This window comes from Falco punctatus (genome assembly GCF_963210335.1).
Source record: "Falco punctatus genome assembly, chromosome: 7".
NCBI classification, from domain to species: Eukaryota; Metazoa; Chordata; class Aves; order Falconiformes; family Falconidae; genus Falco; species Falco punctatus.
Window position 1 is genome coordinate 61,213,644 of NC_137587.1, and position 17,915 is coordinate 61,231,558.

General features: G+C 42.7%; 1 protein-coding gene across 2 annotated transcripts; it reads right to left on the reverse strand.

Moving 5' to 3' along the window:
- Positions 1–290: 290 nt before the first annotated feature.
- TICRR (TOPBP1 interacting checkpoint and replication regulator) lies at positions 291–17,915 on the reverse strand. 2 transcript variants are annotated; one of them, XM_080396140.1, is made up of 22 exons: positions 17,164–17,915; positions 16,331–16,616; positions 15,507–15,748; positions 14,999–15,242; positions 14,348–14,483; positions 13,451–13,590; positions 12,507–12,719; positions 11,889–12,037; positions 11,073–11,167; positions 10,640–10,733; positions 10,413–10,492; positions 9,861–10,103; positions 9,180–9,276; positions 8,850–8,922; positions 8,009–8,149; positions 7,400–7,490; positions 6,832–6,893; positions 5,858–6,010; positions 4,968–5,125; positions 2,471–4,760; positions 1,110–1,223; positions 291–768 (listed from the first exon to the last, which is right to left on the reverse strand). In XM_080396140.1, the coding sequence occupies exons 1-22, from the start codon at positions 17,818–17,820 to the stop codon at positions 650–652; spliced, it is 5,877 nt and encodes a 1,958-aa protein (XP_080252266.1). In that variant the 5' UTR covers positions 17,821–17,915; the 3' UTR covers positions 291–649. The 2 variants fall into 2 exon arrangements, with proteins under 2 accessions (XP_080252266.1, XP_080252265.1); XM_080396139.1 differs by having other exon boundaries at positions 5,858–6,013.

Here is a 17,915-nt window from a genome sequence, read left to right on the forward strand (position 1 = left end):
CTGGGTTACAGTTAGACTTGATGAGCTTAAAAGGTCTTTTCCAGCCTAAATGATTCTGTAAGTATTTCTGAGTAATTTACTCTTTAGTCCAGAGTTAATCTGCTTATTATTTTTGGCACAGTTTAGCAGGGAACTGGATGCAACTAACCGAGGGATCTGGCTAGTATCAAAACAAGATCAACAGCAGAAGCACGCAGCTTGTTTCGTACCCATTCACCCCCAGCTTCCTACAGCCCCAACCCCTTGCCCCTCACTTGGGCTAAATACAGATTTCTGATTAAGTGACACAGTGAAAATTCACATCAGTTTATTTTACAAGAAAGCTGTAGAAAAGTGACAGCTCTCCCTCTTTACCTAGCAGAACTGAACCTTTGCTGCAGAACTCAGCTACCACATGCAGAAGTGCTAGGAAGACCAAGCTGGGCTTTGAACAGTTGGAGAGATGCTGCAACTGAGGGTATCAAAAAAACCAAACAAAACCCCACAAACTAGAGTGGTCCTCAATTCCACCGTCATGTGCTTGCATCCAGTCTCCTACCAACCAGCACAAGACAGGTCCAGTCCAACACCAAATATAAGGTCCTTATTAAAAAGGGTGTTGTACAGCTGGGATAATGCAAAGTTTTCCATACTGTTCTGGCTCCAAACTTCAGCTGAGCAGCTTTTTCCGTAGGTAAGTCCTGCTAATGGGATGCTTCCTGGAAGCCATGATGTGGAATGGAGACAGCTCCTGGTTGGCAGTAACTTGGAAGGCATCAGACTCCTCTTCTACAAGAGAGAAAGAATAAATTAAAGCCACAGTTTGCCAAAGTTTACTGGTGACTCCAAGAAGCCAAATACCAACTGGAAACAAGCACTTCCTGCAGAGCTACTCTCTTTCTTCATTGCTACCTCCCCTCCCTTCCAAACTTCCCAATTCGTGCCAAGCTTCTTGGAAGCACATGGGATGGAGACACTGAATACAGAAGTGGCAGATACAGCCACAGGCTTTCTGCACAAAGGCCAGTCCCTAGGACAGTACAACTTTATTTTCATTTCATTGCAGACAAGCAGAGAGCACATCTAGTCCAGTCGAGCCCAGCCTTTCCTTCCAGCACAGGTGGCTTTACCTTGAGCACACTTTCTCCGAGATGGCGGTGTCTGTCCCTGGCACAGCAGTGGAGACTGGGTCAGTGCTAGAATGCTGCTAGCAGAGAGCACGTTCTTCACTGGTGGAGTTGAGCCTGGATAAGCACAGTGAGATGCTACAGCAAACTGGTAACTCAAGGGTGCTTTCAGGTAAATCTCATACACAGCCTTTATTCTACCTCAAAACTTCCATCAGCACAAGTGATACTTTGAGTTTATATGAAACAATTTTGGCTGGCACAGTGGCTTTCTGACATTAAGAAAAATAAACAGCAGTCTGAAATTAGCTCTTAGCGCATTTCATTTTCTTAGATTTAGTAGAAAAGTGCTTCGCTTGTATTAAACATAGTTACTCTACAGTTAACTCGTGTCTTGGAAGAAAACTGTTATAATCATGAAGATCTATAAATACAGAAACAAGGTCTTTAAGTACAGAAAGTCTCTTACAGGACCAGCCTAAGGCTAAATGCTGCTGTTGTTACATGTCCCAGATATGGACTAATGTTGCTTTAAAGTTTGTCTGTTTTTCTCAGTGATACCTGTTGAATGAGTAAGACATTGCCTCTGTATACAAACCCTTCTTACAAGAGGAAACAAGACACTGAAGCTTAATGCTTCAGGGCATGCAATGACTGTAGAACATCTGCTATCGTCTGCCGCAACATGTAATTTCTAGAACAATACTGGATTAAGTGTTTGAAACTCACAAGGCCTTGTTTACACAGCTGAGAGCCTGTTTTACCAAGGTCAGCTGAATCATCTGTACCCACAGCAAAAGCAAAGAGGTAGTTTAAACTTCAATACCTACCAAGGCAACATTACTGCTAGCGAGGCAATTGTTCCCGATACCCACTTTGAATGGGCCTGCCACCACAGGCAGACAGAAGAACTGGATCAGCAGTAGATACCAACATCCACAAGATTAACCCCACCAAGGGTCTAGTCTATACTGAAGCAGCCCGGCTTTAGACAGCTGGCTTCAGTGCTGGACAGTAGATGGAAACAGCTAGTGGCATCAAGACAAACAAATAAATTGCCAGTTTGGATGCAATTGGGATCTTCCCTCTCCCAGATCTCGAGCTTTCCTTCCAATTCCTCCAGCCTCCTGCACTTTCATATTTCTCTGATCTCTCTCCCATCATTAGTACTCCATGGATGAACTCACACCACACATCTAGCCTGCCTCTCCACATAATTAACTTCCATGTCATCTACAACCCACTCTCCCCCTCCACCTCATTCTCCCTCAGATAGACAGAAAACAAAGGCATTCTTGGTTTTGTCTACCCTACTTCAACCATCTCTGAATTTCAATAGAGCATCACTTGTGCCACTTAATTACCTGACAAAAGGAAGACATCATCATCTACACGACTGTGCTGCTCAAGAGTTATGAGAGCACATGCTCCTGGTTTCTCAGGAAGTACAGAGTCCATCCTTGATTTGCTCCTGTTCCCCTCATCTGTGGAAAAGCCAGCAGGATCCAAATCGCACCTGTCAGTGCAAGATCTCTTGGCATCATGATTCTCCTTTTCTGGTGACAGATATGTAAATACCCGCTTTCGAGACTTCAAGCCAAAAGCTCCCATGGTAGAGTCCTCATCAGCCCTGGTTTCAGAGTCACTAGGAGATGCCTGATCCTGGAGCTTGCAAATCCCTTCCAGTTCAAAATCCCCAAGAACATTTGTTACTTTGCTGCTGCAATGCTCAGAGATCTTCACTTCTCCTTCTCTACCTGTTGACGCTCTCTTCTGTTCATCGCCATTCTTCTCACTTTGACCACAACTGGCATTAGCAGCACTGCCTGCTGCTCTCTTTCTCCGAGGCCAATCATTGATAGCATCAGGGGTAGTCTTGCCCTTCTGCTTTGGAGAAGGCGTCCAGGGAACTCCTGCTTCTAAGGGGGATGGGGAGGTGGCACTAGAGGCACAGCTTGTTGGAGTGTATGACTGGCATATGTAGGTCTGTCCTCCACCTTTCCCAGGTGTACTGTGGAAAGAGCGACAGCAGGAGGGTGAACCACAGGCAGCTGCTAGTTTTCCCGGGTGTTTGCTACACCAGGTCATAGCAAGATCACCAACAGGACCCTCTCCTCCATTGGGTTTGCTGGCAGTTGTTTCAGGCTGAGTTTCCAAAGATGAGCAAGAGTCAATCTTCTTAATGCGAAGTTTGGGCAGGCCTGAAGCCTGCATTTCAAGTTCAACTTTGTAAGTTGGTGGACTAGCAGAAGGCATTTTGCGACGACTCTTAGAGGTAGAGACCTTAGCTAGAATTTGAGGATTTCCCATCCGCGCTTCAGCCTCCCGCTGCCTCCTGTCTGCAGTGCAGCGTAAAGAATAGGGAGGAGCAGACTTTGGCATAGGAGGTGAAGTATTCAGGGCAAATTTGAAGAGTCTCTTCAGACCTGGAGCCTTCAAACCCGCATATTCTTCTCCCAGCAGGGTTCTTGGTTCCAAGTCATCACTAACTGTTTGAGAACCACTTAGGAAGGACTCACAGCTGTTTGCACTGGAGTTCCCCTCCTTAACCAATTGCTCAAACCCTAGCCCAGCATTCTGTGCATGTACTTGCCCTCCAGGAGAATGCTTTGGAGACAAATGCTTTTCCAAGTTTTCCAAGTCCTCTGTTGGAGAAGATTGTTGAGATGCTACATCCATCTGTGTATTTTTCTTCAATACAGGGGTATTTTCAGTAACTTGGGACTGACAAAGCTGAAAGCTTTCTACATAAGAGTTACCACCATTATCATGACAGTTGTCCTTATCTTCAAGAGGTGCTGCACATGCAAGTGTGAGGTTCTCTCCTCCAGAATGTGGTTCACATTTGGCCTGCTTTGATGTGTGAAGCAGGGACCTCAGTGAAGTGCCAGTAATACCTGGCGATTTTTGAGAAGATTGTTTAGATGCACTGAGTTCCCAGTCAGACTCCCCACCCTGTGCATGGGAAGCAGAGCAGATTGTCATGGAGTCTGTGGAACTTTCAGAGATACCAGAATTGAAGGAAAGCTCTAGCCTCACGCCGAGCTCTGGTTTTTCTGCATGCAGTGGACTGGTACACAATTTTGAACCTGGATCTTCAGATTTCCTGGGAGGGCTTTCAGTTGCTTGAGGTAACAGGTCTGACTGCGCCCAAATTTTGTTTGGAAGGATTTGCCTCTGAGTATCAACTGGAGATGCCAGTTTTGAGAGGTATCTCAAAGAACACCTTTGAGTTTGCAGTTCTGTAAAACATCTTTCCTGGTCAGCAGAGGGGGAAGCAGCAGCTGGATTTGAATCTGTCAGAGGTAACGAGGCATTCAGCACTGCAAACCCTTCATGTTCTGGTATTTGTAAGTCAGCCTCTTCATAAGGAGAGGAAAGTCTTTCTGTGGGAGAACAATCCTTAGAAGTCACTTGCAGTAAGCAAACCCTCTTACTTTCAGTCAATGCAGATGGTGACTTGACCCTTTGTACAGGATGAGAAAAGTACTTTCCCAAACACTTAGCTGCAGTCTGCTTAGCAGCTGGATTTTTGCCAGGAGTCTTCTCCAGCTTCTGTGGTGTCCTGTGGAGAAAGCGAGGTGATCTCCTTGGTAGTTTACTGGCAGAATTCTGTGGCTTCTGGGCAACTTTATGAGGTGTTTTTCTAGGAGTCTGCAGGGAAAGAAAAATAAAGAATCATGCTTGTTCTATCCCAGTAGTATTATCTACCACCTTGATATTTACTTCTCAATATTTAAACCACAAAACACATTTGATCAGGCTTAGCAGAAACACTACATTTAAGATGTGTAGGTCTCACTAAACATGACTAGAAGAAGAGGAGAATGGGAAGAAAGAGAGAGGGGTAAGCATTTCTACCTGATCAGCAGTTGGCTCCTCTAAGTGTAAGAAATCTTTTCCTGTTCTCCTGCTTCCAGGTGAATGCTTCACTGCAGAACTGTATGTGTCAATGACCGCCCCAAAGAAAAATCTCTTGGGAGTCTGGACAGTGGGGCCCTCTGAATGATGCTTAATGCCTATAAAGTGGAACAGTACAACTCAGCTAACACCATGTAACGTGCCACAAGCGTCTCGATCACTTCAGATGTATGGACAAGTAGTGCATAAAGCCTATAGCCCTGGCATGTTCTTTTCTGGCCAAACATTAAAGCTTCACCAGAATTATTTCCCAATATGAAACTAATATCCATCTATAGGAAGAGTACGCTAGCTGGAAAAAAGTAGCAAATAGCTCAGCCTCTTGTTCTATGTATAGCTTGTAGCTTAAGAAAATTCTGGTTCATGACTAAATATTCTTGTAATATGTACAATATAAGGAACTACATGTCACCATTTATAGCTGTTAATCCCACTGAGAAAGCCAGCAAAGAAGATCCCATCAGTCACTGCTTTATGCTGCCACAGAGCAGACTGAAAGTAAGCTTTAGGATTTCTGTCCCATATTTTACAGGGATTTCACTGTGTTTAAGGAATGCAGAGTGACAATCAGTGGTATTCTGTTAGATGGGCCCGACTGGTTTCTTAAGTTGGCAGTGTATTCATCACAGAAATAGCTGCCTTACTGTCCTCCAAATTCAGATTCCCAATTCAAAAATAATTACTGGGGATGAATTTCTGTCTACAGAAGATATTATATGATAGCTCTTAGCTTCTTACAGTCTCTTGTAAAGCAAAATCAAATCAAACTCAGTTATCCATGCCAGCTTTTCAGATCAGCAATATCAGCCTGCTCAAATCCCATTCAGTACCTTCTGCATCCTGCAGTGTACAGCTCTCCTCTTTCTGTCCCTGATGGACTTGCTGTGACTTTTGTGAGTTGGACTGTGTAGTGGAATAGAAAACACCAGAGCAGGTCCTATTCAAAGACAGCTGTTTGATGCGTGGGCTTCTTCTCAAACCTGCTTCTGAAAGGTAAGGATATTGGAGATTGAGCCTTCTTTCTGCCTCAGCAATGGGGACATTCAGGAACAGTTTGTAACTAAAAAGAACACTACACTCTAAGAAGAAACTTTCATACAGCTAACTATCTCATGTAAGGAGGCAAGCACATGAAGAAGAAAGCTTCAACTTTCTTGGAGATTTGGAATACTGACACATACAAAACCCCTTCCAAACCATGATGTCCTCTCCTCTAACTCATGATTATTCTCATCCCTCCTTTCCATATAATTTCTAGAGAATGCTAGAAGAGCCATCTTGAATTCAAGTTACATCCAAGTTAAATTATTAGTTAATCTCCTGTCTCTTTTTGCTAGTGATTTAATTTTCCTGATTGCCCAACCATTCTGTTTTCTTCTTCCCTCCTGGGGATGAGAAACAGCAGTAGCCAACATAAGACACTCCACAGAGCCAGGTGGCTATCTGTTACTGTAGAAATCAGAGCGGTATTAGGGTCACAGCACAATATGTTGAAGTTACATTAAAAAAAAAAAACCTGCGTGTTCTGGTTTGACAGTAATTATAGCAGATCAGAATCTTGTTCACCCTCAAAGCTTTTCATGTATTTTCATTTAAAAGAGTTAAGAAAGGTATAGTAACTTCTACTATACAAAGCTGTCAAAGCAGTGAGCAGCAAGGGGTTCTATCAGAGGAGGCTGTGCTCCACCAACAGAATAGTACAATGCTTTTGTACTGACTCTTCATGAATTGCCTAAATTGAACCATGCTCATCTTACAAGCTACAACACAACAAAACCACCTTTAATCAAGAATCAGTGCTTACCGTTTATGTCCTTATCTGGAGATTCTTCTACAACACCATTAATGCAACCTGGATCAGAAGACCTTGACAAAAAGCAGATATTTTGGACTTAGCATACTGTTCACATTTACAGAAACAGAACTTACCACACAGACTGAAAAGCAGTACTCTATTCTACAACAATATATTGCTTTGTGAGCTAGAGTGAGCAATTAATAAGCACTTTGCCTCCTATTAACATAAAATTGAGTATGGGTAACTGTCCGCCTGTATAGGTAACAGTTCTACATGGAAGTAAACACTAAGTTTCAGCTGAGAGTCCATAAAAGCACAGGCCTTTTCTTCAGAAGCCTTCAAAACAGCAACTGAACCTAAACAGAAGTCAGATGAGGAAATTAAAGCACCCTGACTTACATAATGAAGCAAGCAGTATTTCTCCCTACTCAGACAATGGAACTTAGCCTCCACTGTTTCTCTTACTGCCTTAGCTGAAGACTATACTTTTGACCACAAAGAAGATACCTCATTCTTGTGCTCACAACCACTAGACATCCACTACTTATTGAAGAAATTCAGAAAGTTTACTCACCGGCCTTTGATCTGCTTATGTAGTAGTCTCCTGGACACCTGCTTATGTAGTGGCGTTTCTGCAACTCTCTTAGTCAATAATATGTGATGATCTATAAAAATCAAGCAAGAATTGTAACATCACACAATTATAAAGCAGTTAGGATGAATAAATACAAAACTGTATTTATTTCTCCTACTGTATCAGCTTCGGTGTAAGAATCACTGTGCATCAGTCTCCCACCAGTCATAAGCTATCATGATTTTAGAGTCCAGTGTCTACACTTCCTTCCCACTCTCTCAATATTATTAATAGTACCGACTGTGTCGGACATAATTAACCTACTGAGATCAATTTCACTCTTCATCTTTCATTCAGAGATCCTTTTTTCACCAAGCATTTTTAACAGTACTTTTCTTTATGAGATGTAGAGAGTTCAGTATAAAAACGGTTTTGGTTTCAATACCATCCTATTCACCCTCCAAACACCACAGCAATGATCTAAAGTATTTTTTCCTCCACTAAAAACATAATAATTGTTGCATAGAACTAAGGACACAAGAATAGGAATTTTAACAAAATCTCTTCCACAACAATCCTACATGTGTTAAGTCATGTCCTATGTCCTACCTTTAGGGCCTTTATCACTACATTTGTATCTTAAGCCTTCCACAGCAGATACTGACTGGCTTCTAGGCATCTTTTTCATAGACCTTTTTGATGGTGAATGTATCTCTTCATTGAAGAGGTTCCTCCTCACCTTTGTAACCTCTGTGAGGCAAGATAGAGAAAGAAATTATCAGATTAAAAAAAAAAAAAAAAAAAAAAAAAAAGAGGGGAAGGGAGGGAAAAAGTCATCACAGGAAGGTAATTTTGTCAGGCTACTAGAGATGGGAACATCACATACCAGCATAGAAAAAAAACTTTTTAGGGGCCACAAAGCATCGAAAAATTGTTTTTCTGCTACTGAAACATGTCCGGCTTTAAATCCATCCTGGACTTCTCTTACAAATCTGCATTATTCCAGCAATAGGCTACAAGCAGATGCCACAGCAGAAAAACCAACCAGTCAGTGTCCTAGATAGAACAACATTAAGTGAGCTGCAAAATCTCAACTGAAACACATGTTGGTTCAGAGAACCCATGTGGGATTTAATTCTATAAAGTATTTTGCAGAGATATGTGCTGTTTCCAGATATAGAAGTTCACTCTTGTCCTCATTTTCCTTTCAGGACAGAGAAGATTAAAATAATTGCAAGATTCATGGAAGAATGGAAAGGTTTTCTTTTCAGGATACCTAATTTATGTTTTCCGCATGTGAGCACACAGAATACAATGATTATTTTTTCCTCAAAGTTTTTGCAGAATTCAGCAAAACTTCCTTCAGATTTCCAGTATGCTCACTAGAATTTCTAGTGAGAATGTGTGCTGAAGATGCATTGTTCCATGAAAAAGCTAGAAGTCAATATACCTTGCACTGCTTCTTTCTGCAACACTGGCATCTGTTGGGACTTCTCACTGGCAAGGTAAGAACGCAAGTTCTCCTGAAACAAAAAAGAAGTTAGCCTCACTGGCAGTTTAACGTTATGTTTAACTATTATGAATATTAACTGTAAGCTCTGAATCACACATTATTTCAGTTTCTCCTTCAAAACAATTCTGATCTCTCTACCACCGATACAGGGCATACTTAGCTACATGAATACAGAGCACGAGTTTTTGCACTCATGTGTCACTTCACCACATTGCTGCACCCCTGCAGAAGCAGCCCACAGACAAAATTCTTTTGGAAGAGTTTTACCTTTCTGATGGGATTCTTGGCTATCTTGGGAATCTCAATTTGACGCAAGTTCTGTGGTGCTTCTGTCATGCTCCTGTGTCTGGCCAACACATTATTCCTTTAGAAAGTATACAAGGATTAACTTAAAGTAAGATCAGAAGCATAGTTATCAATCTAATGACAATTAAACTTAGGTTTGACTCAAGAGATAGGAAGTCACCTAAATTCAGATTGCCAGTTGCATTGGTACCTCACTTATGTTACAACACTGAAAGATGATTTGAAATATAATAGCTATACCTAACTAAGGATGGTATTAAGACTCATTTAACAATTTGTTAAAATTCACACAGGATCCCCAACAGAGGCCTACAGTAAATCAGTTTTAACTTTAACAATATAGCATCACCTACTGCACAGTAGAACATCTTCCACTCATGGAAGATGCTCAGGAACTCTGCTTTTGTGTAAGATACACATACAGAATCGAGATTACACTTTCATATAGTCAACAATGGCAAGTTAAAATGAAAAATGGGAGCCCTTAATATTTGTCCCAGGCTTGCAGACCTATCAGCAGATGTCAGCTTGCCCCAACCAGCTATCCAGCAACAGAAACAAAAAACAACAGAGATGTAGTTTAGGCAACTCCTCAGCCACAGCCCAGGCTGAAACAAGCTGCCTCCTATTTGGAATTATTACCTTCTCTTTTTGGCAGATCTGGTGCGCAGCTCCTCCAGCTGATCACTCTCGGTGCATAGGCTTACAGTGCTGGGAGTTAAGGCAGATGATAAAGACCGTGGAAGGCCTGGAGATTTGCTATCCACAATCACAGAGTCATCGCTGAAGAAGTCCGCAGGCAGAACAGCTGTCAGCTTCGGGGGTATTTGTGTACCAAGACCATAATAAATATCTCCAAGGGTCTTTGGTATAGAATTCATATACCTAGAGCATCAGAGAGAACCCACATCAAATACAGTCCCCCACAAAAGCGTCCGTTTCAATCCCAATGTTTGAACTAAATCCTTGTCCTTATGTGTCAATTAAAAAAACCAACTGAAAATCAACTAGTCTTTTTCAACAGTTTACTTGCTTACCAGCTACTTTTTCTTCAATCAAGTATAAGATAAACAGAATGTGTCTAAACCCGAAAATTACAAAGATGCAGTAAAGCTGTAGATTGCTGTTTACTCAAAGAAAACATCCAACCAAAACCAGTCCCCAGTAACACTTAAGTCACACTCAAGAACTTACAATTCTAGTATTTCCTCCAGAAACTTTGTAAGATACCCTGGGTCTTCAGTCAGACATAAAATGCGTAGCATATCCGTCATCTGGAAAAGAAAGTTGCAACAGTTGCAAAACCAGAATTTTTTAGCAATGACTATAAAATGTACAGTAAAATCAAGGGAAAACTACAGCTTCCAGGTCTGCATTTCTAGTGCCATCCAGAAAGACAACTTGGCCTATAGTTTACTTACCTCTTCTAACAGCTGCTCCATTTCATCACTGTTGCTTTGCAGTGAAGGGCACTGAAGACATAATTCAAGGCGCAAAAATACCTGAAGCCGGCACCTAAGAAAACAAGTAATCATTCACTGCTGTTTTGGGGTTGTTTTTTTCAAAACGGCATATTTACTGCAAAAGTTAAGTTCAAAAAAGCATTAGGAAGGAAACTGGCTCCTTTTGACACAGCATAATTTTGTTAGCATAGAACCCTTGTTTCAGATATAGACTGCAATGCTTACCACACAGTGTACGTATATTTGCATTTAATTAAATGTCTTTACTGTGACCAGAGATTCTCCTTGGAATGTTTACTCCATATGTATACTTTTTCACTAAAAGCCACCATTAAAAATTGCTAATCAACTCTACAGTATCTCAGAAGCTGAAGTAAATAGCGTCTCATACTCTCTGACTTTGGTCTCCTTCTGGGAGCCATGCTGTTGCCTGAGCATTTTACTGGTCTTCAGGAGATGGTTTCTGACTCTTTCCACACAGGCCACCTGCAGAGACACATAATTACAGGATAAACTTCAAGTCTGTTCTCTGCCTGCAAGGCAGGTTTTTTCTCCCCATCCCTCTTGACCCATTTTTTGGCAACTAGCTCAGTTTTTTTCTTCTCCTTCAAGGAAAGGAATTCTCTTTTTCTTTCAGTAACAAAGTCACAGTAACATGAGACATAGAACAACATGTATCTTGAAATCACAGAGAAGGTTACTTGCAGCTTCAGGCCTTCTTCAGTAACTGTGGATTTGGCTTTCACAGTATTTTTTTCAATTACTCACAAGTTTACCAATTTTGGTTTCAGTGAGTTGCTTTAAGTCTATAAATAGTGTTAAAGATAGGAAGAAATACCTTGAGCTATGTCTCTTTCCTGGAGAAGCAGTAGGCTTAGATTTGCCAAGTAAAGCAAGAGTAGGAGACGTTTTTAAAATATCGTTTGCAAGAATATATTTTTTAAAATACTGTCTTTGAATAAATGAAATTAGAATGAGGTCAATGTAAAGGAAAAAGACATTTGTTGCAATATTTAGCAAAAGTGTAAACTGATAACTGAACTGGATTTTCCTACATTCTTTACAACTACCTACAGTTTTCCCACCATTGAGTTGGTACAGAAAGGTGTGGTTGTGGGTTTTGACTACGTGTAACTGTGCAGAGAAACTTCAGCTAAGAAGGAAAGGTAGCCTAAGTTAACAACCCTGACAACACGCTCTTACCTACCTCTTTCTCTTTGGCATCTTGTACTTTCAAAAACCTTTTAATGGCCATGATCATATTCTGGGCACACACAGATGAAAGAATTCCCTCAGTCACAGCCTTCTGGTAGCTTGCAATTAAATGGGACTGCAGTTCCTCCTCGGTTTTGAAGTCTACAAGGAAAGTGATCTAAGTTAACAAAATGCCTGTTCAATACAGGCATTTACTAATAAAATACTTGTTCCGGCTGAGGAGGGGAACAGATGTGGTCATTATAAAGATTTTCTCCAGCAAAGATGCAACCAGATCACAGAACACTAACAGAAGCAGTCCCAGGTCCAGACCCATGACAAATTAGTCTTAGTTTTTGGGCTACTGTAGCAGTCAAGAAATGCCCTTTAATTCTGCATAATTAGTAAATAAGACTACAATTCAAGTTACACCTTGATGGGTGCTTCCCTCTACTTTTGGTTGACAGAGAAAAAAGATAATTCCTTATTACTTTTTTCAGATGGAGACAAGGCAGGAAACTAACCCCAGGAGTAGTTGTAACACTACGTTGTAAACATTTATAGAAACTAAATTCCATAAAAATCCCGTATGACCTCCTACAAATATCAGGACTGATAACTCAACACACACCTATTGGTATCTTAAGCGCTTTATCTTTTTCTTCCACCTTTTCATCCAATCTCCTTGCTGAAAGCTTCTGCGAAACCTTCTCATTCACTGTTGGTGGTGCACCCTCAGGTTGAAACTTCTGAGCTTTTACATTCAGTCTTGCTACATTGAGCATCTGCAGGGATCTTGACATAGTCTTCATCTTCTGCCTGACCGGAGTTCGGGGAACTACACCTGCAACACCACAAAAAAAAAAAAAGTTCTACCATCAGACACACTGGGGCAGGAACTCCATAGCAGAGCATAATACTGAATTCTGTGTTACTGTCAAGTGAGTGTAGCAACCCTCTAGTGGAAACCATGACCCAAAAGGTTTGTATTTCTCCAAGAAATAAGTGTAAGGCAGCACAGCAGGCAGCTACTTCTCTAAGTAAAAAGCTGTTGCTCTGTACAAGAATTTACTAAGTATAATCAGAAGTTACATATATAGGAAGCAATCTTATGTCACAGAAATAGAAACAGCTGACAGAGCAAGACTTAGGGATACCTCAGGTTAGCCTATAATCAACTGTGGGTAGCAGACTGAAATGCAATGAATAAATTCTTATTTGGAGAAATAAAACACTTCTAAAACAAAGTTGAGAGGCTGCAATAGTTAGTAGTAGCTGGAACGATCCCTACTTATAGGGACCTATAACAACTACCGAAACTGCAGAGCTCTGCATGCTGCTTTTGAACAGTTTTACCAGTCACTGCACAGCCTTGAAAGAGTCATTTGGGTTGTACCAAAGGACAATCCTAATATTAATATGTAAATGATGCTGTCTCCAAATAAGAAAATCTAAAGCACACCACTACTCAGGAGATACAGATCTCTACGGTTCCTGCATTAAAAAGGCCCGAGAAGTCTTTATCATTTTTAATTGACAACATAACATGCATATATAATCCCAAAGTATACATACGTCTCTTTTTGTTATTTCCTGATCCAGCTGCAGCAGATGTTTCACTGGATTTTCTCTGGTACAGCTCACATAGACTTTCTGAGAGTTCTTCAGATTGGTCTGCATCATCCTTCCCATTAGCACAAGGAACCTGCAGGAGCCTATACATGGGAGAGCCATTCCATACAGTTATCAAGGAAAGATAGGAGTGGGAGGCACATCCCTCATTGCCAACAGACAGGAACCAGGTTTTTCTAGGTGCCAATGCACAGCAATATAGCGGAAGGAACACATGCTAGTACTCTTCCAATGCTTGCTTCCCAAAATTCTTTCTTAAGACTATAAAAAAACCCAAACCACCCTATTAAAAGGGTCACACCAAGTTGGAAACAAGTATAGTAAGAATTGCCTGACGAACAATGGATATGCCACTGACCCATGCCACAAAACTACATGAGCAGCTTTGTGTTATCTAAGCTATCCTGCATTAAGATATTTTTTTTTTTAACATTTCACTCAGCAAGCTCTTTGAAGAAAGCAGGCTTATTTGTTCCTACTAAATACCAACTGTGATAACACAACTACTATCTTCAGCATCTTGCTAATGTATCTTATCATGCCACAAGAGCTGAAGTCTGACATTTCCCCAAGTAGCTCAGGTCATTTTAAGTCACCTCTATCACTCCTGAAACTGTCAAGATCTTAATCCACACAAACTGCTACCCAAACTTCCTGTTCCCAGTTCATTTTGTCTGTACACCAAGATATAATGAAGCAAAAGAACACAGTAAACTGAGCACAGAAATAAAAGCACCAAGAGGGACACTTAATTCTAGAACTCTAAGCAACACTACAGCTATACTCCCTTGACAGGAAGCAGAAATCCTTGATTATTATGCAGACGTTTCAGAAAAATACCTGAACGACTCCATCAGATCTGAGCTTGCCCCACAAGCATTTGATGCAGGATACCATGCTTCAAGCACTGAAGGATACCAGCTCTCTGTACGGGAAAGTTCCTGTTGGACCCACTCTGGCATAGCAGTTTCTTCTCCTGTGAGCAGACACATAAAAAAAAACCTAAACAAAGTGGCAGGAGGTCCCAGACTTCATAGAGGCTCTATAGCAGAGGTTTTCAAACTTTTGGTTCTGGAGGGGCAATTTAATAGCCAATACATCAGGCAGGGAGACTTGTAAGAAGATTCACTAACACAAAACAGGTGAGCTAAAAGCCGCCTCCCTGCAGCCACAGCAAAGGCTCTACTGGCCAGGGATGGCCTATGTGACACATTTTAGGAAACCTCATTCTAAAAACTTGTCCCCAAGCACAAGTAGCTGTGCTTTATCTACAAGCAAAAGGCAACTAATACTTTGTCAATAAAACAGAAAGGCACACCAGTGCAGATTCCTGCATCACATCATAAGGCCTGAGCCACAGAAGACAAGACTAAATAAACAAGTCCTAAAAATTGGAGGCTCCTCACTGAGGAAGTTAGCTTTAGATTTTTCCACTCCAAATCAGATCCAGAGATGATCAAAAGATGGTAACTTTTGCATTTCTTGACCTACCCATAGTGGCCACAGAATCTTCCACCACTGTGTCAGCTTCACTCAACACAGTATTCACAATATCTGGGAGGTTAAGAGCATGGTCTTGGGAAGAGTTCTCCACTACAGCTCCTTCAAGGTTGCATCGCTGAACTTCAGCGGTCTTCTCAGTACCAACTATAGTCAGAACTGCAGTACTCTCAGAAAGCGGTGATAAAACAGCAGTGCAGGGGCACCAAGCTTTAGATAGAGATACTTCAGCAACCTACATTAAAAAAAAAAAAAACAACAACCAAAAGAGAACAGTTTACATTACCTAGAAATACAGAGACCTAAGAACTACAAATACTTTACAAAGAGGTTATAGACCTACATGATCTCCTAAAGAATGTTCTGAATTTAGCTCCAAATGGGCAATTTCCAGTGCAACAAATACTATCATTGTCTTTGAAACATAATACGCTGCCACCCCTTTTGTCACAGCTCATTTCAGAACAGCTATTAGTTTAAGGCAAAAATAAAGGTTTACCATGTGTAGTTCTTCAGTCACTAAACTCCTTAAGAGCTGATGAAAGAGTGATCTGTTATGTTCTGCCTGCTTAGCCTGTGAGCACTGCAGTATCCAGCTCTCTGTGAGAAAGTGGCCAGCCTGCACCAAGCTCCAACCCGTCAAGCTACCTTTCAGGAGGATGTTGACTGGACAACACAGTTGCCTCTGACTCATGGTGAGTGGTTCCAGGATCACAGCACAACTTTCCTGCTTCTTTCCTCCTGTGCAAGGGTAAAATAAAGCAAGAGTCCTAAAGCAAGTAGAATAGCTTTTTCACCTAAGTGAAGGGACAACTTTTTTTTGCATTGAAGTTCAAGATTCAATTGGGAGTAGTTCTACAGTAACAGCACTGCAGAACTAACCTACCCAAGCTCTCAAGGAGCTGAGTGCACAAAAGGACCACTAAAGAAAGAGCCAATGTACACTGCATGTTGCTTCAAAGCTAATTTGTTTTCTTTTGAAGTAACTTTTTGTGTTCTTAGTTTAGCTAAATTGAAGCCGAGACAAAGCATACCTAAGAAAAGGGTGTACACCCATATAAGGTAGGACCAGCAAAGAGCTCTTCATGCATCCAAACTTCTGGAAGCATGTAAACCTGAAGAAACTAAATCAGAAATACCAGCCAATAGCTCTCATATCAGAGGAACAAGAGCACACACAGGACTTTTTTTTTAAACTTAGGCTCTTAAATATCTGAAGTTACTTCTACATACTGTGTACAAGAGAAGCTCAAAGACCCTACATGAGAGATCACAGTTACTACTATTCACATTTATCTTTTACTACTTTTTTTTTTTCCTTACCAGGCATGCTGAGAAACAATGTTCCTTCTTGCTGGGGGAATACTGCTTGAAATAAAGAGCGCTTCGAGAACAAGCAGTTCAAAGTTGCATCCAATGGCAGAAGTGTGGTCCAAGGCACAACCTGTGGCACTGGGGAACCCAAGTCTCCAAGAAAGCCATGAGCAAGATCTGCCCTGTGGTGATTCAAACAATGCACTAAGGTTTCAGCCGGCAAAATGGAGCCTCCCACCTGACAGATCAGGTCAAACATTGTCCAGTATCCAACATGATCTGGGGATTCAATCAGCTGAAATAAAGTAACAGAGAGGCCTCAAGTTAATGTTAGCAGAGACAGCCTTCATCTGAACAAATAATAATTGTGTGCTTTCAGAAAAACTAGCATACAAAATGTATACAAAACATCTAAATGCAGTGTTTTCATGGACTCATTAGCCTTCACAGGAACCCAAGAAAGAAAACACTATTCCCACTGAATTAAGAGCTAGCCAACATTTTCAAGCTAAGGGTTTTAAATCTGGTATGTAGACACCTGACCTATCAGACGGCTTATTGGCAATTCCGAAGAGCTATAACTCCCACCTAACTGGAAGCACAAGATAACCCATCAATAAACACCGTACAGTTCCTCAATTGCAGATACAGCTCAGTCTCCACCTGGACGACTACTATTCCAACTTTCCATCTCGTGCTGAACAAGATCATGTGGCAGAAACTGAAGACCCCTCCCTTCCACTCTAAGACTACAACATAAAACTACTCTCCCTTCTCATGCAGGGAAGCAGTATAGAAGATGGGCTGCTAGCGCTCACAGCTGTGAGATACAGTGTCATTACCTGAGACCACTCGGCAGTGTCCACCCAGAACAGCGTGATCTTCTGCTCCGCAATCAACTCCCTGACACTCCTGGGCAGGAGTTTCTCGGCCAGCTCCTGAGCCGCGGGCGGCTCCCCAGGGGAGGAAGGGGCGTCGCTCCCCGACAGGAACCGCCGCAGCTCCCTCCGCGAGTGGGGACAGGGGGAGAAGAGGAAGACGGCGTTCACAAAGCCTTCGGAAGGTGCCTGGCTCTCCGGGGGCTCTCCGGCGGCCAGCTCCGTCCTCCGAGTCCTGCGGAGCGGCTTGGTGGGGGACGCGATCTCGGGGCGGTCCCACTGGAAGTCGAGCAGCGTCTCCTTGAGACCCTGGTGGGTGAGGGCGGCGCGGGGCGCCGGCCCGGGCAGGACAGCGGCGGGTCTCCGCGCCCCGAACCGCTCCCCCAGCTCCTCCTCGAAACGGGCCCAGGCGCCGGGCCCCGGCGGGCGGAAGCCGCCGCCCCACGAGGCCCGGCCGCGGCCCCCCAGCGAGTCGAAGAACCTGAAGGCCCAGCGGAGGCGGGGCAGGCCGAAGCGGCAGCCCAGGTAGTTGAGGAGCCGCAAGGCGCCACGCTGGAGCCGCTCCCGCCGCCCTGGGCTGGCCGTGTCCAGCAGGAACACCACGCTGTGGGAGCACGCCATGGCGCCCGCCGCTGCACCACGGCCCCGCCGCCGCCGCCCCCGTCAGAGCGCACCCGCCGCCATCGCCCGGTACAACTGCTGGCGCCCTCGCCGAG